We start from the raw sequence: 21,469 nt of genomic DNA on the forward strand, positions 1-21,469 counted from the left end.
AGATTTTAAACGTTTTAGAAAAACTTGAGAGAATACCCATAAGTAGCAATAGATGCAGTTGAATCATTAGCTTTTTGTATATCTAACTTTATTCAAGTTCAATTTATTCAGTATGTTTTATAGTGAGTAAAGCAAAATTTTCAGGCTTTGAGAGCTCTCATCACTTGCACTTATCCTAAAAAGGAAAATGAATATGTTCAGGAAGAATGAAATGTGCAGGATTGCATTATATGAACTGTTGCGCACATTTATATGTAGCATTTGGGTTTATTTTAAAGACTTCATTATATAGCTTTTCTTTTATTATTATGGTGTGAAGATCAATCTTGCCAACGGTTTTCCTTACCCACCTCCCTCAAACAAAGTAGTCTATATTGTTTAGCCTTAATGTGTGGGTTGGCGGGAATTTAGTGCCTCACAAATAGTTATCAAAAGGCTTTAAGGGAATTAAAGAAATAAAGATGCTCAGGCTCAAGGGGTTGGTTTGTTGTTTTCCATACCAAGCATACAAAACAGAATTAAACTTTTCTGATTCACATAATACTCAGAGTTGAAGATTGTCATGTTTCAGAGCAAAAATTCCTATCAGTGTTTTCAGTTACTTCCCACAACACTTAATTTGGAAGTTGAGAAAAGTAAGAGCCATCTTCGGTATTGCATTACAAAAGAATAAAATCTGTGTCCAAGCTGCATCCTTACCCATGTTCAGTGTCAACTGAATGCTGCCTTGCCAAAAAATAACGTGGGGGAAAGGATTATTTTTGACAGTGTGTATTTTTTTTCTTCCAGACTGAGTAAATTTTTATCAGCCTTTTATTTCACATTTTCATGTCCTCTCGGTTAGTGGCTTTGATACACACTTGTATCAAAGTGTAAGAATGTTGAGAGGAAAATGATTATCTCTTGAGATGAACCTGTCTTGACAGTTTTCCACAAGGAATGCTTACTACTTTTGTTTAAAAAAAAAAAAAAAAGAAAAGAAAAGTCTTAGTATTTATAGCTACTAAATGTACTGCAGGTGTTTCTTAATGTTTGTTGTGGTTTATCCCCAGCCAGCAAAGAAGTACACACAGCTGCTCTCTCCCTCCACTCCCCGCATCCCCAGTGGGATGGGGGGGAAAATCAGAAAAAAGGTGAAGCTCGTGGGCTGAGATAAGAACAATTTAATAATTGAAATAAAATATAATAATTGTAATGAAGAAGAGAAAGAAACAGAAGGGAATAAAACTTAAGGAAAAAAAAAACCCAAGTGCTGCACAATAATACAACTGCTTACCACCTGCTGACCGATGCCCAGCCAGTCCCCCAGCAGCGATCAGTGGCCCCCAGCCAACTCCCCCCAGTTTATATACTGGGCATAATGTTATATGGTACGGAGTATCCCTTTGGCTAGTTTGGGTCAGCTGTCCTGGCTGTGTCTCCTCCTGGCTTCTTGTGCACCTGCTCCTGGCAGAGCATGGGACACCGAACAGTCCCAGACTTAGTGTAAGCACTGCTGAGCAACAACTAAACCATCAGTGTGTTATCAGCATTATTGTCACACTAAATCCAAAGCACAGCACTGGACCAGCTACTAGGAAGAAAATTAACTGTATCCCAGCTGAAACCAGTCTGTGTTTCAACATTAGTCATGTGAAAGCATCCCAGATAGACTTGAACTGCTGAGTTCTGTAATTGACTATTTAACTCTAGACTTGTCAGAACTAGGTTGCCGTAGTCTCTAAAGTTTAAGAAAATGGAGGGGGGGTGGGGGGGTGGAGTGGATAATGGCTTTATGGAACTGAAAATCTTACTTGAATGTGCTTCACATGCCAAAACTTCCGAGTCAAATACAAAACTTTTTAAGTTGTTTTTTTTTTTAATGGGTGGGATTTGTACCATTACTTTATGAGATTTGAAGACACTTCTAATATGATAAAAAAGGAATATGTTTGTACAAATACTTAATCTAGTGCAAATTTTTATTTTTTAGAGTAGGCAATTGGTAACATTTCCCTTATCAAGCTTGTTTAACACATCATTTCTAAGGAGAAAACAAGACTGGTTAATTATAAACACTTTTCCTTATACCTTTTGCGTAAACAGTGATGCCAAACTGGTACAGAGTAACTTCAGAGGCTAATTTTGTCTTTAAGCAGCAAAGGTATTTATGTCATGAAACGCCGGGGAGCTAGCCGATTCACACCAGACAAACTAGCTCCAAAGTTTTCCATGAAAAGTCATGTAATTTATACAGTTTTCGCATGAGGTTACAACATCTTTACATACATAATTTGATTTTGACACCTAATCATCCTGTTCATAATAGGTGGGATGTAGGTGGAGTAAACCTTTCAACTTTCTTAATTCAGCGATTTCCTGACTCATGGTCTCCTTATCTCTTTCAGGTGCCCACCTTATCTTTTCTAATTATTCAGAGCACATTAACACAAGCACAGCATCACCCAGAGCATTGTACCAAACTCATCCTGACTAATCTTTTTAAGACCTTGCTCTGTTTCAGCATTTCCCATGAAATAGCTACCCAGTGTGGCAGCTTCTATATAACACTAAGCTTTTGATCTCTTTAGCTTGTCCTTTGAATGTAACATGACTGTTCAGTTTATATTGTTGTGTTGTAAAGCTTGATGAAAGTCTGGTTTTTCTTCTTGCCAATTCTTTAATACTCTGGTGAAACTGTAGCTTCTGCTGTGTTGTACTTTTTATGTCCGTGGGTATGAAATACTAATTTATTTTCCAGCTCTAAGTTGGAGCAAAACTCCTCTTGCTCACATTTTGTCTCTTAAACTTTTTTGATTCTTTTTTTTTTCTTTTCTTAATTTTACTTAGGCTATTAGCTTCTTTGGCAATCAGTGTTCATTCACTAGATAAAACTGCCAGTCATAAAAGCAAATTGAGCATTTCTTTCCATGTGTAGTAGGCAAGTGTCAATATGTGTTATCAGTTAGTTGCCAAGGGCTGCATTTGCTTAATAATCATAATAACATTACCAAAGACCTTAGTGAGAGTCAGTAAGAAAATAAACAGTACATGTTTTTAGTTTAATATCCATCTTTTTGCTTTAAGGTGGGGTTGTTTGTTATGGAACAGTCTTAATTCAAAATGTTTAATGTCCCCTGCCCTGTATAACCACCCAAATGTTGAAATGTGTGCACAGCAGAATGTAACTTTTTTGGTTTACCGTAAGTTTTAAGCTGATGCCCTCTTAAAACTTAAGAGACCCCATCTAAAGGAAATCCTTCAGGTAAGTATGGGGCAAGAGTAAGCATCACTGGATTTCTGAAATGAAAAGCTGTGGAATATGCTCTTTAAAAGTCAATAAGAATAAAATACAGTAATGAATACTTGCATTGTTTGGGTCTCATTGCAGAGTCATCTGCCAGGAGGGCTCAGGATGCTGTTAACTTATTGAGAAACTTAATGTTATTTTTCCAGCATGTACAGAACCAGAATACTTAAAGACATAGGGCCAAATCTGAGGCTTCTTTCCTGTCAAAGGGGAATATATCGTTGTCCTATACAGTGTTCCTTCTAGGCAAGTAACTTCCGGGCTTTTCGTTTTCTTTATATTGTGAGTTATTCCACCCTGCTGTTTTGTTGGAACATTAGTTACCCGGTACATGAAATGATAGCTAGCTTTGCATGTTTACTGTAAAACAAAATATTTCCATTTCATTTTATCTAATCTTTTAATCTAATTCAGGATATGATTGCAGGTAGTCACATAATTATTTTTAAATTAGCAGATGCCCTTTCTAGCTCAGTTTTTTCCTCAACAGGCGCAACAACAGATGCGCTGTTAGCACAGCCTAGTTTACTGTGGTTTGCCGAACAGCTGCATGTATTGCTTCTTTCAAAAGAGGCTGATAGTTAACTGTAAATAGGAGTCTAAACTGGTTTTTACTTCTAAAAGTTATTGTTAGGTACTGCTGGAGTATGTGCCTGCTTTTATTTACATACATACATATAGGCACATAGATATTATATAAATATGTATTTAAAAATAAACATATATTCTCTCTATGTATAACTGTCTATATACTATGTATACTATGCAGTTAACCAGCTGAGCAGTTTATGTGGAAGTTTGGTTATTTTTTAAATATATAATACATATACACCACATAAAATATAGTATATTGTAATGTATAATACATAGTGTATATATAGCACTGCAATGTATATTTATATTATATATTTTACATGATATAGATGTATATACATGGCATGGTTTTATAATTATTTTTTTAAAAAAAAGGCAGAGTTTTCACATAAATTGCATAACTGGCCAGTAGGGGTTGGAAAATACTTTGCGGACTGTAGTGCACCCTGCAGATTACCTGACTTGTAGGTATGGCTGGATATTCCTACCCACTATTGCAGCCTGGACTTCCAGGATTAGTGTTTCATGGCATGAACTCCAGGACTGCTTGTCACAATGGTAAACTTGATGGACAAGGCCTTCATATCGTGGTGCCTTTCTTCTAAATGTTCTCCCAGTTCTTGCGGGTAGTAGAGTTTTTTCATCCTCTCCTTCCTGCCTGTGCAATCTGTTTGTACCTTTGCAGCATTTAATTCAGGATGTTCGTTGTGGAGTTTCATTAAGCTTTAATTAAAGCTTTTATTAAAAAATAAGATTAGTTATATACAGATTTGCACCTAATTTAAGCTTTTGCATAGAAAATGTAGTTTTAATATTCTGGTGCTGTGTTGCAGAAAGGCTGGATTCCTTTATCCTTTAGTCTTGCATTCCATCTTATGAGTTAGCTGCTGAAACTTTGAAAATACACGTGATCTGTTTATTATGATAAAGTTGGTTTTTTTTATTCTAAAAACATGCATCTGCAAACAGCTAAGCATCTAACTGTGAAAAACTGGCTAAAATAATTCTATGCATTTTTTTTTAACTGCTTTTCTTGGAATAGTTCCAGGTGATGTCTTTAAGATTTAAACATTTATTTCTTCAGAAGGCAAAAGGAGATTTATTAGTACTCATCATTAAGCCTGAGCAGTCTTTTCCTCCTTTCCAAACTGCCCTTCTAGAATGCCAGTGTAGCTCAAAGCAGATGCAGGGGAATTTTAATCCTGGGGTTGGGTTATACGTTTCCACACTTAACTGGTCAAAATGTCTCTTCGTACCAGTATGCTGCTGTTTGCCACTACTAGTATGTTATGATGTATCATTACATTTATGTACAATATTTTCCTGTTTCAGGTGTAATTTACCATGGTTAAAGCTCTTTGCTCCTGCCTGTTCAGGGTTACCTCCTAACAGCTATGAGTGGCAGCCGTATGTTGTGTGCACGTCTACTTGATAGTATTGTAGTACAGTATATAATTTAAGCTTTAGCTCTTCATTTTTTTATCTGTAAATTAGTTCACCTTTTATACAGCATTATGTGGTGGTATTTAGCAGAAATGTGTTACAAATTGGCCATAAAATCAGACAGTACAAATAGTAACAGTAGTAGTGTTCATGTATAATTTCTGGAAACTATTAGAAAAGACGGTAAATTAATTATCCTTTGGAAATGTAAAAATAGGAATATACATGAGTTGCACATAAAAAGATTTACATTGAAATAACGATCAGATTTGGTATCTGAGGAGATTTTTTAATATTGGCACTCAAGCTGGACGTTGACTTTGTTTCCCATAACTTTTTTTTTACTTTTCTAAATACATCTTCAGTGCATTTATTCTTGTCAGAGTTTAGGGAAAATGTTGCCCTGTCCTTACCTCAAAAGTGAGGAACTTGTGAAAAAGAGAGTACAAGTGACTTGCAGTGTTAACACTTCTGGTTGAGCTGGTCAGAAGGAGCAAAGAACTGAACCTTACTTGGTGTTAAGTCTCATGCTACTGTTCCTGTCTGGGTGGCTGTCATTCTCAGAAGGCATTTGGCCATTAGCAGTTCAGATAATTGAAACAAAGTTTGTAAGACAAGCTTGTTTCATCCCTCTGTAAAGGAAGACAAAAGAGCGTGCCCTCTCTAAACTCCTCGTTTCCCTAAATTTCTGCTTAAAAAAACCACTTAGTTGCCTAGTGTTCTGCAAATATACAGTGGCTGCCGTGATTTTTCTGTTTGCTGAGTACAAGTAGAGAATAATCAAAAGTAATGAGTTTAAGCTAGAACAAAATTGACTGTTATCAGGAGATAATAGCCTGATATAATGTAGGGGCTTTAATGGAGTACATATGTATCAATTTCGCTCATAAAATCAGTAACAGCTACAAAGAAATATGAGATGGACAACAATCTTGGGAAAACTAACTTTGCAAAACACATTTCTGCAAAAATAGCAGAATTTTATTGTTTTTTATCAAGTCTATGCAAAAAACTTCGAGAGTTTCTGCTTTATACTTACGAGTAAATCTGTTTTATTTGGGAGATGAAAGTTGAAATCATTGATCTTCATAGCATCACATTATTACAGAGTGCGTATTTTTTTTAAAACCCAACATAACAACAAGGGCTATATTAAAAATAAAAATACTGAACGGAAGATTCACTGTTACAAGCAATCTTACTGTTTAAGTTTCTGAGGAACTGAACAGTTTAAATGTTCTGTACACATGTGAAACAATACTAAAATTGTGAAATCCATCTGTGGCTTATGTCTACATAAAATACTGTAACCTTTTTTTTTAGAAACAAAAGGTCTAAAATGTATAGTAATTAATTTTGAGAGTTCTAGTAAGAAAATTACAGCTTTAATGATAGAAGTATTAGTAATATGAAAGCATTTGTTTGCTAAGTTAGGTAATACTTAATTTCTAAGCTAATTGGAGTATTCTAACTGGAGTATTGCTAAAGAATGTTACTTTTAAACCGGTTCATTATCTCAAAGCACAAGAGTAATCCTGAGAGTTAACAGTATGCTTAGGACTGGCTGATTGTGCTTTTAAAAAAGGCTTAAGGTAAATTGGACATAACAGTTGCAATTTAAATAAAAATGCTTTTGTGTGTTTTATTAAATGTAGTAGAGCTTCTGCTTAATTATTTCAGGAATGTAAATTATTAAAAAGAGCTTTTACATCTTTATTTTGTAGAATCACTATCTGAGGAGACTGGACAAAGTGCAAAAGTGCTCAGGAGCAGGACGTGCATCATTAACTACAAGAAACATATAAATCTGTCTAATGTGGCTGAGAAGAAAAATCCACGCAGATGTGCCACTTTGGCAGCTAATAAGATTAAGATAATGAGTGATATAAAGGAAGAATTATCAAGCTCAGAAAGTGTTTACACAGTAAAGAAGAACAGAAGACAGTTTCATGGCAATGTTTCTGCAGCATCCCGGAAGAAACTGATTGACAGTTCGGAGGCAGATGCTTGCTTAAAGTCTGAAAATGAGAAAGAACAGTTTCCTGGCAGAAAAAAACTTTCCTGCCCTGAATCATCTGCTCCTAAAAGAAAATACATTAGTGAGTCAGGGAACGAAAAAACAGAATCAGAGGCAGAGATAAAAGTGACTCAAAAGTGGAACGATGCTAACCACAAGCAGGCAAACAAAACAGTCTGTACTGTAGCTCTTAAAAATCTCAAATATGACTCTTCAGAGAATTCCACAAACCACAAGATGGAAAATGGGAGAAATTGGGGAAGTTCTAGTCAGTCGACTTCAGCCCACAACCATTGTACAAGCAACTCCGAAGAGGAGGTAGATTCTGACTTAGCTAAACACAAAACTAAAAATATTAGAGAAGTCTCAAATAAAAAATCTAGAGCTTCTTTCAAAAGATCAAAATTACTGGATGACTTCAAAGAAACAGCAGAATCTGAAACAGGGGGGAAGAAGGATGAAAAAAGCTCAGAATCAGAGAATGTGGAAGCACCTGGGACTGCAGGAAGTTCAAAAGCCAGTTTCAATTTTTCCTCTGATTCAAAATCTGGAACTGATAACAGTATCTATAGTGATGCCACAGAAACAAGAAAGAGGAAAAGGAAATCAGAAATGATTAGAAAAGAAATTACCAATTCCAGTTTACGTAAGCCTTCTAGAAGACCCCAGCGAAGGAAACGTTGGAAACCTAATAAAGAAAATGACTCTGAAGATTTGGATTACACCCAATACAGAAGAGCTAATCGGCGTTCTAAGATAAGAACTCGGAATGGTGGTAGACGGACTGTGAGATACGATGATTGTGATGATGATGATGATGATGACGACAGAGGTTTAGATGATGCAGATTGCAAAACGTAACCTTAAAAGGAAAAGCCAGTCCACTTTTTTTTTTTTTTTTTTTTTTATGGTAATAGCACTAGAACTCATGATGGATACTGGCTTTTCTTTGTCCTACATTTCAGGGAATATATTTATATTTTTCTATGAAAAAGTTATGAATGTGATTAGATGATGACTTTCTCCTTTTCATATTTTGACTTGCACTTGCCTGCCCATGTAGCAGCATTTAGCACAGATGCCAAAATGTGCCTCATTATAGGGGCAATTTTTTGTCTTTACTGGTATTTTATTACATATAACAAGAGTTAAAAAAAATGTTAAAGCACTGCGCAACAGATTAATGGCAGTATGTTGAGTATTATTGTTATGGGTGCTGCAATGGAATACTACCTAGGTCATACAACATTCAAGAACAGATTTCAAACATCTCTAACGCTGTATGAAATCATATACAATAGTAACAGGCTTATAAATAATACTATACACTATAAAAATCTGGTGGATGCTAACATTGCATCAAAGGAGTAATGAATGGTCACAGGGCCAATAACTTTACAACTTGTATTAATACAGATGTTAAAGGTTCTGTACTTCCATTAGTGATAACGTGACTAGAACCAGTTACCGGTGACAGAGTCTATTTGCCAATTAAAAAGGCATATTGGTGCTGGTGGAGATAGGGTTTATGCTGACAGGTAGTACTATCATCATCAATGTGACTTCTATACTGTAAACTTAAGCATATGAATGCAGGTGAACTCTTGGGCCTAAGGGTTTTTGTGTGTTTTCTTTATAAAATAGAAAAACAAACAAAACACTTGTTCTGTTTTCTTTATGCGTGAAAAGCTTAAGGTGCAGGATTCTTACATTCCAGACCTTTTTGCTACATTTCTGTTGTTCTTCCATATTTAAACTTTTAAGTGCTTTAATGGTAGACTTCTCATTGATTAAAGCATATCAGTTTCTGATTTTTGCAGTATATCTTCTATTTTCGAAGTGTTTGAGGTGGCTGTTGTTGACAGGAAGTAATTCTTGCATAGAAGATAGGAGAAAATTTCTTTAGGAAAAATGTGTACATTCTTGCTTGACCATATATCAACTACGAGAACACATGGCACCTCCAAACTCTGACCTTGCTTTTCCCTGGAGCTGTTGTGGCAGAAATCCCATGATTGCTGCCTTCAGTCCAGCACCAGGTGCTCATGCTCTCTGTGCCTTTCCCACTCTCTGCTGCAGGTTTCCTCCCTCTGCTGGCTTCCTTCTTTCCCCTTAGTAAGACTTAGTGACTCCTGATCTCATTGTTCAGTAGGAGGTATGTTAGAATATTGGATTTATCCCAACCCAGCTCATTTTAACTGAAATAGCCAATTTGTGAATCAGTCTTCCAGCAGATTGGACTGGTAGGTTTTTGGGGAGGGGGGGGGTGGGGGAAGTTAGCGCAGCTGCATAATCAACAGTCATGAATGCCAGAACTGCTTGTGCAAGTGGAAGTGAAGTAACAAGAAAGGGAGTCCCCTTACCAAGCAGTCAGTGAGAACTGCTTCTCCAGCAACATTGCTCTCATTATTTGCCAAAAGGTGTATTTACCATCACATCATTTTGGTATCTAGAATGTTATCTCAGTATAGAGAAAGAATTTTTCTTTTAAATTTTCTTTTAAAACTTCTGTATGAAGTCCAAAAATAACCTAGTTTATGTAATTCTTGCCCCAGGAATTTTATTTAGAACATAGTCCTTAATGTGATACAGTAGAATTTTGTAAATTTAAGATAGGTTTTATCTGATTTCTTTAAGTCGATTTCTAAAATATGAACACAGTTGTGTTTAGTGATGAAACTTTGAGGTGGCTTTGTGTATCTTACCTTTTAGGGGCAACTTTGTTAAAAAGAGAGTAAGTCAAGTGGTATTTTTGTATTACCCATAAATTGAATGCATTGTTCAGCAGCTGCTTATGATCAGTGTTTAATGGAGTATAACCTCCAGTACAGGAATAAATACTGATATAATAGTTCTTAAGTGAATGTCAGATATTTTTTTTTTTAAATCTCAAGTATAAACTGCTGAAGCGGGGCTGGTGTGTTTGTATTTCTAATTCAGGCTTAGATTTAAAAAGGAGGGGTTTGTTCTTGCCCTTTTTCAGATGCTGTATTCTCTGTCATACCGCATTCATGCGCTGTGCGTTCGTGGTGATCCCTGAAAGCTGGGAGAAGGCTCTGGTCCCTGTACTTACATAGCTGGGAGGGCACTGCTGGCCTAGGGACTGCGGCACTTCATTTTCTAAGCAGAGAGAGTGCTGGTTTGTATTCCCCAATTTTATACATACAGCCAGGTTCCAAAGAGCCAGCAGGAGGAGAAATTATTAAACTGGAAAGGGACATTTTCACCCTCTAAGATTTTGAATTATTATTATTTAGTTTATTAAAATGAGCATGTTTGGTGGAAATGGCTCTCTTAAGCCTTGCAGAAAACAGTTCTTCAGTCTTCCTGGTAATTTTAATCAGTTGGTATTCTTTGTTTGGTCTAGCTGTACTCAGGGAAGTAAAGTGACGCAGTGGACCTGTAAAAGTTTATTTAAAGCTGCTTAAGGCGATGCATTTATAAGCTGGGTTTTTTTTGGGAGGGGTGGTTTTGTTTTAAAGCAGGACCTGAATCTGGGATAGGGACTGGGCCAACGGGAGCGCAGGGGCATCAGCTTCCTCACGACTTCTACAGTGTACCTGTGGAAGCGGCCCAAAGTAAAGCTGTACATGAAACTGCACCGTCACTGCGCTCTTCCTTGCACGGGCCGGGTGTGTTGGGCCGGGTATGTGCCTTCCCGTGTCACTTGGGCCGGGTACGTGCCTTCCCGTGTCACACACCGAGCGGGGGCCGGGCTGTGCCCTGCCTGCCGGGGGCCGCCTCCGCCCCGCTGCCCCTCCTGCCGGTGCCCGGCTCGGCGGCGGGCGAGGCCTGCCCTGAGGCCGGGAGGAGCCGTGCGGGGGGACGGGGGCCTCAGCGGCTCCTCGCTGCCGCCGGCCGGCCCTTCGCCGGGGCCCGGCCACAGAAGCGGCCGCGGCGCGGCAGGCAGCGGGGAGGCCTCCGGCGGCCCGCTCTATGGTCCGCGGGGCCAGAGCGGCACCGGGGTGTAGCGGCACTCGGTGGTACCGGCGCACCAGAGCGTCTCGGCGCGCAGGCGCGGTGCGCTGCGGGGCGGCGGCGATGGCGACCTTCTTCGGGGAGGTGGTGGTGGCGCCGTCCCGCGCCGGCGTGGACGACGAGGAGTCGGCGGAGGAGGCCTGCGAGGAGACGCCCGAGGACCGGGAGATCCGCAGGGAGCTGGAGAAGAAAAGGTAGCGGCCGGCCTCCTGGCTGCCGCGGCGCGGCGGCCCCCGCGACGGACCTCGGGGGGGGCCGGGGCCGGGCCGGGTGAGGTAGCGGGGCCGCTGCTCCACTTCCCGCCGCCTCTTTTGTCAGGGAGATCGACGTCCTCTGGACCCTGAAGCCGGGCGCGCCTGCGGGAAGCTCTGCCGACCAGCCGTTTGCGTGCTCTCAATTTATAGTAGCGATAGGACATAACGCTGCAGGTAGGTGGTGCGGCCTGCAAAACCAAACCGTCTGGGGGTCTGAAATACTGTTGTTCTTCTGCTGCTGGCTAAATTGAGAAGGCAGGAGGTTGGAAGAAAGTGTAAGTGTTGCCAGGGCACCCCCTTTGCCACAGCCTTTTTAACGTTGGTCTCTGCTGGAAGAATGGTCCTTAGCCCGTGTCCAGCCCTTCTTTTAGGGAGTGGAGTTTTAACCCCGAGGCAGCTGAGCCGTCCAGAGAAAGCTAAAGTTAGTCTGTATGTGGGAAATAAGCTTTTTGTTACAGCTGCTTATTCCCTTTGTCAGGTCGTGGTAAAATGATATATTTTTAATGGAAAGGCAGAAGCAAAGTATGTTTTGGTTTTGGATTTTAGTTGGGGCAACCTTCCATTTTCTTTATTTGACTCTTGATTGGTAGACTCATCTGGGCTGTTTGTTAATTGGCAAAAGTTTCCTTTTAATGGTAGCAAGCTGCTCAGTGCAGTCTAGTGTTTTGAAACAGGGATCTGCCAAAGATGTAAAATTATGGGTCAATAAGCTGTAATTTCTTTAATTTCTAATGAAGTGACTTTTTAAATTTTTTTTTTCTTGATGAATCAGTCCCTTTTTGACATTCACATTCCCCACTTGTTCCAAATGGCCTCTTTTGAGGTGATTGTCATTAGGCCTAGTCTCGAAACACCCTCTCCCCTTCCTGCACACACTTACCAAGGTCTTGAGTTTTTAATAGCTGTTTCCCTGTGGATATAAAGAAAGTCTTACATTTAAGTCACATCTAGATGACATTTAGAGACTTAAGTTAACTTTGCTAACTTGTTTTTTCTTTGTTCAGAGTTTTTCTTTGAAAAATATTTACAGATATTTTAGATCTGTCTTCTGCTCAACAGTAGCTTTTGACAGGAATTTGATTTATGAACATTTGATTTAGGATCTCTTTTTGCCACTAAGTCATGTGTTATCTTGTCTCTTCCTCCTAAAATCAGTGTAATAGTTTTGCCTTGCTGGTTCAGTAATTTTTTTAAATTTTTTTTCTTGAGAAATCTGTTTTATCTGATATGTCAACAAGTATTAGAGACTTAATTTTTAGATCCTTAGGGTATACTAAAGGAATAAAAGTTGACTGTAGTGATATAAGTCCTAAGAATACATGGTTTTGATGTTAGGGATCTCTACAGTTCAAACCGCTCTTTTAAGTCTTGATACTATGAGGTTACTCACATTCTTGATCTTTGCTGGATTTGGTCAATAAATATATGTCAATTAAAAATAAGTTACTGCTTTTTTTTTAACTTGAGATTGCAAAGAAATTATCTAATTCAGTTTGAGTATTGTAGAACAGAGATTTTATCCTTTATAAATTAAGAGTATGTATTGTTTTTTGCAGCTTTTCTGTCATCTTTTATTCTGGATTCTGTATGTTGGGAAGTAGTTGGAGTTGTGAAGCTGTGGAATGAGTGGTGTCGAACATCCAACACAACAAATGTCCTCCCAACAGATTCTTTCTGTTTGTTCTACCAATTAATATCGGATCCGACAGTAAGTGACTTAGCATGCATTCCTTTATATTTCAGTTTTCTGAAAAAGAGAGCAGCCTTCGTCCACCCCCTGCCCAGGGTAAACAAAACATTAAGGCTGTTGTATTCTGAATGAAGGATCTAAAACTTATTTTTAAGTTCTTGCATGTGAAGTTCAGTACAAAGAAGGTGTATGACAACCTGACTGCTTCACATGAGTTGTGAATGAAAAATTCTTGTATGAAGTAGAGTTGAAGCAGCCCAAGAAAACTGAAGTTGGTTTTGGCTGCAGTCACATTATCTTTACATGTGATTATGAGCTGTTGTTGTGTTCTTCAAACCAATTGCTTATGCAACTTTTTTTTTTTTTAAGGTTTTGTTGTGCCAGTGTAGTTGCTACGTTGCTGAGGATCAGCAATTCCAGTGGCTTGAAAAGGTAAAACTGGCAAGGCAGCAAACTGAGTAATCAGATCTTGGGTGGGGGTCTTCAACTTAATGTTAAGTGCCTCTTCCTCTCCGATACTCCAAAACATGACAGCATAGTAAATAACTGTTTTCCCTGTGGGTTTCTTTTCTTAAGTATTCAACAAATGAACAAATTTACTATCTGCAGATTCTATGAAATTCCTTTCTAGATGCTAGCAGTTGTATCTGCACTTACGAACTTTGTGCAGTTACTTCTTTTGGACGGTTTCAATTTTGTTGCCCTTTCCAAACCTTTTTGCTGTTTGGATTAAATTTTCTATGGCTTATTTCAGCTGCATTTCAGCTCTGATAGTATCCTTCCTTAAAAAATAATAACATAACTGCATTTGTACGGCTGCCAGAGGATCATCAGACAAACATGTTGTGAAACTCACTAATGGGTGTGTTCTGTGCCTTTCACAAGGAGGAACTCTAAAGGAAGGTGCCTCCAAAGCAGTATCTGTCCCATTTGTTCATAGACTTAGTATGCCAAGTGCCTTACCCCAGCATCATTCAGGTACAGAAATGCTGCTGCGTCATTCAGGTCCCTCGAGGTATCATCATGTTGATTTTGATAAGATAAAGCCAGTGGGGGGTATGTTCTGGCTGTTGATTTTCTTTATGGATTTGGGTCACTGTGTAGCCTCAAGGAGGTATGGCTTAATTTGTCCTGCTGTCTGCCTGCTAACGAGCTTCCTGTAAATCTCGGCTGATCTGATGAACAAGCAGAGATTCTAAAGCTATTATGTTACACTGAATTTGTGTAAGGCTGTGGCTAGAGATACAGAGTGAGGTAAAAAGTGGTGCGTCCGCTGAGAGCAAGTCCTCAGCTGGAGCTGAGTGATCCCTCAGTCTGGCCTGCCAGCTGGGCCAGCCAGCACATGAGAAGGGTTACCTGGTTCCGAGGGAGAACTGTCTCAGTGTGAGGGAGCTGGAGAGATAATGGGAAGGCAAAGAGGATGGAAAATGAGAGTAACTTCACTGAACAATACAGGGTTTTCAGACCCGAGTTTGTGGAATACTAGCCTTTTGTGGTTCCTTGGCTTGTTCAACAGTTTAATTTGCTTTGGTGCGGGGTAATGGTTCGCTTTGAAGTTCAGAAACCCTAAGACCAAAACGATTTTGGTTTTGTGTATTCCACACATTCTTGCACTTTGTTTAAACCGGGATTACAAAAGAAAGCTGACTGTGGTTTTGCTGTCTTCCCCATTTGTGTTTTTCCAGCTATTCACGCCTATATGCTATTTCAAACATAGATGTTCATGAACAGTTGGAGTGTACAGTTTTACCACGTCAGTGTTCTTTTAGACTTCATGGTTGTTTTTAAATTTACAGCAGAAACATTGTGCTGGTAATCTTTTGCTTTTAGTGTGAGTTACAGACTTGTTTTGTATTCCATAAATTCTGATTCACTGAGTGTCTTCACAGTCTCCATGAGTCAGATTTTTAGTTATGTGTTTTCTCAGTACGTGATCACTGACAAAATGAGAACATACAGAATAAGTTTTGCAGTCGTGCATATCAGTCAGTGTTTCCAACAAAGTCAATTAAAAGTGTTTGTGCTTCTGAAAAGTTTTATCAGTTCTGTGTTACAGTGGTAGCACACTGATGTGAGGGAACAGTCAGCCTCCCTTCTGTGATTGGTACCATGTACAGAAACAGGCAAATTTATGTTGTGGTTACCAAATTCCCTATTGCCTTCCTGGTCATCAATCCGAAGAGGACAGTGAAACAGAAGGCGCAGGTTTATCATGCTTCTGCTTATTTTGACATACGTTATTTAAAAATAATGGAACGCTGTGCAGCATATTGGTGTTTTGTGATGGCATATAATGAATCCAAAAGTGTGTTTTGTACAGTGTTTTTGAAACTTTCTTCCTTGAATTTGAGGAAGACTGTAGAAAAATTAGGGTTCTCTTTCTCAATTCAACTGAATATAATAAAATCTCAGTATTTACAATGAAGACTCAAATTTTTAAGTACCGTAGAATGTCTGGGGAGCACGATTTCAATTTCAAATGTCTTGTAGCTTAGCAAGCTGCCTTCCTGTCATAAGCAGCCTGGTTTTATTTGGAGTCCTTTTCCTTTCTGTGATCACCACTAGTAAAAATGGTAAATCTTAATATATTTGCAGGTGAATAGAAAGTGCTGAAAACCTAAAGCCTCTCAAGAAAATATGGTAATATGGTAAATATGGTAAAAAAAAATTGGTAAATATGTTAGCTGTTCTTTTGGGGTTTTTATCTGTGCCCCAAGAGCAATGCGTGTGGAATTTCTGGCTGAAGGTTGCTGTTCAAATTTTAGTTAGTCCTGCAAACCTTAATTAAACTGCCATTTGCATTTAAATAGAAATGACTCTGTGGTTTTATGCTGTTACCGTGAGAAGATAAATTTTGCTTATGTATTAACATTTTTATTTCAGGTTTTGGGCTGTATGCAAAAGGAGGGCCTGCAAGTAACCATTCTTTCAACGTGTCCTGTAGCTGATTATAAAACTCAGGAATCCACTTTAACACTTCCATCTCCATTTCTGAAAGCCTTGAAGACAAAAGAATTCAAAGAGCAGATCTGCTGCCCACTGCTGGAACAACCTAACATTGTGCGAGATCTTCCTGCTGCTGGTATTTTGAAATTCCAGTTATTTACAAGGCTGCTGGTGGCAACACAAAATTCACTTTGAAGGGCATCCCATTAAAAATGAGAATTTTTATTTAGTTAAGTGAACTGGCTAATAAGTTAACTTTTTGGAAACTTAATTCCTAACTGTTTCACATCTTACATGTTGCCTTGTAAAACAGGGACAAATTTCAAAAATACCCACAAATCCTTTTAAGTGTTGCATGGCACATAAGTGCTGGCAAATTCTTCAGTATGGCCTTTTGTATTGTATTGTATATTGGGGGTATTGTAGATTGGGGTATTGGGGCATTTTACTTATGAACCGAGTATGTTTTATTAAGTTATTTTCATCTGAGCATCCAGGCTGAGGCTCATAAAAGTCCTTTCTGCATATTACAGGTAAAGTAGGTTTCACAGGGCTACTGGTCTCCCTCATGTAAAAGTTAGATTCAGTTTTATTATGTAATGTAAGAAAGCCCAGGCTTTTTGTTTCGCAGTACCAAATTAGTGGTAGCATCATGAGGAAAAATTTGTACGGCAGGAGCTAGAAATGGATGATTTTTCTCAAAAAACTTTTATCTTGTTTTGAGTTTTTATGTTCAGTTGTTTTTTGAGGGTGTTTTGTTTTTGTTTTACAGAAGCTAGTATTATTTTTGTTTACCAGTCATACACAGTTTCCAGTTAAGGTATTTTCCAGGAGCAAACACCAAGTGCATCTTTCTAATTTTCGGTGGTTTGTTTTCCTGTGTACCTGGGGAATGAGGAATGGATGGTCTAGCAGTAAGGATCCTGAGCAGTTAACATATAAACTTTTGTGCTTTTGAAGTTCTGACCAGAACACATGTGATTTTATACACAGAACTGAGATTCCTTCTCTGCTGAATGTAACACACATTTTCTTTTGACTTTTATTTAGTTTTGAGTTATTGTCAAGTATGGCACATTCCTGCAGTGTTGTATCAGTGTTACACTGACATTATCAAACTGGACACAATTACAATTGAAGCGTTCAAGCCTCTGCTTTCTTCTAAAATGCTGAAGAGTTTAGTCAAGGTAAAATTTCATATTTAAGAATTAATGGGAGGTTTGTTGTGGTTTTGTCTATCTTTCATCTCTTGCATTCTGCTGTTGGTGTGCCCCTATGAGGGCACCTTAAAAGGCAGAAAAATACAGACTTTAATGGTAGCGGACACTGATTTCTGGTATAGCACCTTATGTAACATCTGTTTGTAAGTTGCTTAGAAATAATGAATCTACAGGTTCCCTCAAAATTTCATTTGACTTTTCAGGCTCTTGTGCTACTAATGTATTAAGGAGTGATTCCTTATGATTGTTTAAGCTGCAGTTTCCTTCGAGGGTGTCTCATGTTAAAACTTCTATTTTTTTTTTATTTATTTTTTTTTCATTCTGCATTCGTGTGGAAGATGGCTGTGTTGTAGCTCTGTATTTGCGTGTCTTATGCTTTATGTGAAAGGTTCTTAAGAAATTTATTTTGACCTGTAACTTTTCTGGAATTAAAAGACTGAATTTCTAAAAATGGCTCGTAACAGTTTTGCACTAAACAAGCAGCTGTGAAATCTTGGTGTTATAGCTACTAAAGTGAATGTTTTGCATATTTCTGAAATGTTTTTAATTGAAGTATAGTTTGTTCAAGACACTCAGTTTTGCCAATTTAACTTATATTTAAGTGATAGAAGAGGTTTGTGTGTGCTACAGTATTTATTTCAACTTTAAATGTAGGAATTGCAAATGTAGTTTTCATTACAGCTTATACTGGACTGCTAAATAAGTCTAACAGATGTGTTAGACTTACTACTACGTGTTAGACTAGTACGTGAATGTTCAAATTTTGAAGGAAAACAGCAGCAAATACACAAGTTCTTCCTTTCATACACAAATGAGGAGGAATACAAATTAACAAATCCCAGACTGAACTGCAAATTCTTTTGGAGCCTTTAGCAGGTCTGTGGATGCCTTCGGAAGACCTGAGTTTTGCTCACAGTTAATATTTTAATAAGTCTGGTATTCAGAGTAATAAAAATAGGAATAGAGGACAGCGAGACTTTTTGGTTTGGTTTGTTACCAGCAATGTAGCTAATACTGATTGTCTCTTCCTTTTCCTAGGATGTATCTGAAAGCTCAAAGATTTTGAAGAAGTTACTGACAACCAATGAAACTCACAATAATATCTATATCTAAAAGAGGACATTTATGATGCAGACTGCACTTTTGTAAGCTCCAGTTTCTTCTGTAGAGGACATCTTGGAATTGTAGTTGTTTCCTTCAAAGTGGAATAAATTCCAGTAGATTTTTACTTCTGCCCTCATTTTTGTTACTTTCAGATTCATCACTGCAAACACATTTATTTCTTCTGCGTGGCTTGGGAGACTTTCTTCTGGAGCAATTGTAGGAAAGAAATCTTGAATATGGAAAGCAACTTCTTTTTCTCCTGAAGGGATTGTCTTATCTAAATGTATACCTTTTATATGTAAAAGAGGAAATGCAGTTAAGTAATTCTGTCTGTCTAATGAGAACACCTTTTGTTAACTTTATTTTGAGACACAAAAGTTTTCCTAATATTTGATCCTCTTTAAAGATTTGTCTGTGGTGGAGAAAATAAGTTCTGCATCTTTTTACATACATAAATATATATAATTTTGTATGTATGTATGTGTGTATGAATGATAACATGTATGTGTGGACATACATGTTTTTATGTATGTGTCGGTACAAAAAAAGTAAAGTATGGTAAATAAAAGACTTACTAGTGGGAAGTAATCTTAAGCTTGCTTTAGTGGGAGGCAGGAATGTGGAGCTGGTTTGGACTGCATGGAAGGGCTGTGGCTTGGATTCACCATGTAGATCACAGGTGCTTTGGGTGCTGTTGTCTGCAGGTCGGGCAGGAAGAGAGGTGTGCCCACGTCCAGACGCAGCAACTCCCACTTGCAGTTTGCAGTGCCTTGCTGAGAGCTTGCCTTAGTTGGCAGTTTCAGCTTCAGACCTCGGAGCAGTTGCTGTAGAGGCACAGGAGCATTTTCCGCTGTTGGATCTCTTAAGAGTGATGGGAACCTCTGCCGGTGAAACAGGCTGTAGGCTCGCAAGCTGCTTCAGCTGGATTTGCCAGGGCAAACCGATGTATTCTATCCACTTTAAAACTCCAAATTGCTGGCAACAGTAGGAATAGTACAAGATCTCTTAGGCCAGAGTATGATTTTTAGAGAAAAGTAAAAGTTCAAGATCTAAAGTGTTTCAAAAAACTGTGAAAGTTGATCACAATTTCAGCAGTGTATTTAAAGTATTTATTAGGACTGACTTGCAGTTATGACTTGCAGATACCCCCTTTAATTTCACATTTTATTTAAGAAAATGGTGCTAAAGATAGTATTTTTGTTGCTATCAGGTAATTCACTGAATGGAGGTCTTTAAATTTTATGTAGCTTATCCTTTTGGGACAAAAGGATAACAGCTTCAAAGTTCTCTGCCAAAGTTTAGCCTTGGCTTGCACTGGGTGCCCAGTGGGTGGTTTGGAACAGCATGTTTCTTCAACAGAACTGTTCCCTTCAGGTTTGAAAGTGGTCAGCTTAGTGAGTGTCCACTGGAGCAAGTAATCCCTGGCTCAAGCAGGCCCGCTACAGCTTCTGGGTTTGGAAATTTTTAAACTGCTTGCTGTATTGCAGTTTCAATGGTATTAAAATATTCTTGATGTGGATATCAAGTTGCCTATCAGTTATGATACTGACTTCAATTTCTAATAATATAATTATAGATAAGTAAGCAACTGTTCCTTTAAGTGGTGCTGTATTCTAGAACAAACTGAAGCATGCAGTGCAGGACACACACAGTTCCTTCTGGTTGGTTTTTTTGTGGGTTTTTTTTTTTTTTTCATTTCTGTGCAGCATTTTAATTAAAACCTGTTTGTATATGTGATCTGAGCTGAGAGTTCTGTTGCTCTGAAAGAGTTGCAAGTTGGCTGCACCATTTTCTTGCATACTGAATGTTTGATTCATAATAAGTAAAGTACATAACAAGAAATGTCTTTAATGATACATATGCAGGCTCTTATAGGAACTGTAAATATACTTCTAGTATTGGTTTTATAACTTGTGCAGTTTGCAGTGTTTCAAAACAGTTACCACTGAGGTATAATCCAATTTTTATTACCTGGTTTTATGCTGAGGTGTAAGAATACTCTTAAATACCTTGAATAAAAGCTACTTGGAAGATGAAATTAGAAAGTCTGAAAACTGGTATGCTGGCAGAATGCTCCGAAAGCTAATTATTCTTGCTTCAAAGGGTGTTATTCTTGCTTCAAAGGGTGTGATAGCTCTCTGTAGATGGAAATGTTTGTCGGATGTGGCGCTTTTTCTGCTGGATACCATCAGGCGGGTGGTTTTGCCCTGTGTGTCCAGGCACATGTCTGTGATCCACTTTACAGATGAGGTCAAGCTTTGTGCCATAGTAGTTCTCTCTGGTGTGAAACTGTATAGGCCAGGGAACGTGCACACCACGTAGTCAGTAACAGTCTCCCTCACCAGAGTCAGCTGGATTGTGCTGTATAAATGTCAACCTTTTCCAGTACACAGTAAGTACTATAGGGCAGTGAAAGAAAATATTTTAATTTAAAATTCCTTCTCTCTTTTTCCATAATTTGATGTATAAAGTAGCTCATATTCCCCCTTTAAAACAGATAGTTCTGGAAGCATCAGAACTAACGATGCTCCAGTATCTCATAAGATGCGAGCGTTGGCTGAAGATTTTTTTCATATTTGAACATGCTAAGTTGTTGGGTTTAGTATTTTTTTTCTTCTGTGCTCTCCAGTGGTTTTCTTTGTTTCTAACAGCTGCTGGGTTTTGTAATATTTGTAGGAGCGTATAAACTTAAAACTGTTAAACGTGGCAGATGGCTTCAAAAGCTTTGAGGGTAGAAGTGCATTCTTGCCTGCGTGTCTGAAAAGCGATTATTGTATAAGGCTTGTCTCCTTAAGGTATTGGGCTAAATGCAAATAATGGAACCAGATAGAGTGAACTATTAGACTGGAGTTGTTTTCTTTTTCCAGATTTCAAATCATCCAAGCCACTTGCCTTCCTTCTCCTGCCTCACCCCACCCCGATAACACTGAGCTG

At 38.4% G+C, this 21,469-nt stretch overlaps 2 protein-coding genes across 3 annotated transcripts in view; both read left to right on the forward strand.

Annotated features, from left to right (window-relative positions):
- The window catches only part of BRWD1 (bromodomain and WD repeat domain containing 1), a 64,413-nt gene extending 55,110 nt beyond the window's left edge, over positions 1 to 9,303 (forward strand). For both annotated transcript variants that reach the window (XM_055802546.1, XM_055802548.1), the window contains exon 41: positions 7,051 to 9,303. In XM_055802546.1, coding sequence (XP_055658521.1) covers positions 7,051 to 8,204 — 1,154 coding nt within the window. In that variant the 3' untranslated portion in view covers positions 8,205 to 9,303. The remainder of the gene's footprint in view (positions 1 to 7,050) is intronic.
- A 1,822-nt stretch (positions 9,304 to 11,125) lies between these two features.
- Positions 11,126 to 20,272, forward strand: PSMG1 (proteasome assembly chaperone 1). The gene is made up of 7 exons (XM_055802550.1): positions 11,126 to 11,515; positions 11,640 to 11,749; positions 13,132 to 13,283; positions 13,635 to 13,697; positions 16,149 to 16,347; positions 17,262 to 17,398; positions 18,470 to 20,272. The coding sequence occupies exons 1-7, from the start codon at positions 11,280 to 11,282 to the stop codon at positions 18,542 to 18,544; spliced, it is 972 nt and encodes a 323-aa protein (XP_055658525.1). The 5' UTR covers positions 11,126 to 11,279; the 3' UTR covers positions 18,545 to 20,272.
- Positions 20,273 to 21,469: the final 1,197 nt, after the last annotated feature.

Source organism: Falco peregrinus, chromosome 4, assembly GCF_023634155.1.
Source record: "Falco peregrinus isolate bFalPer1 chromosome 4, bFalPer1.pri, whole genome shotgun sequence".
In the NCBI taxonomy this organism is placed as follows: Eukaryota; Metazoa; Chordata; class Aves; order Falconiformes; family Falconidae; genus Falco; species Falco peregrinus.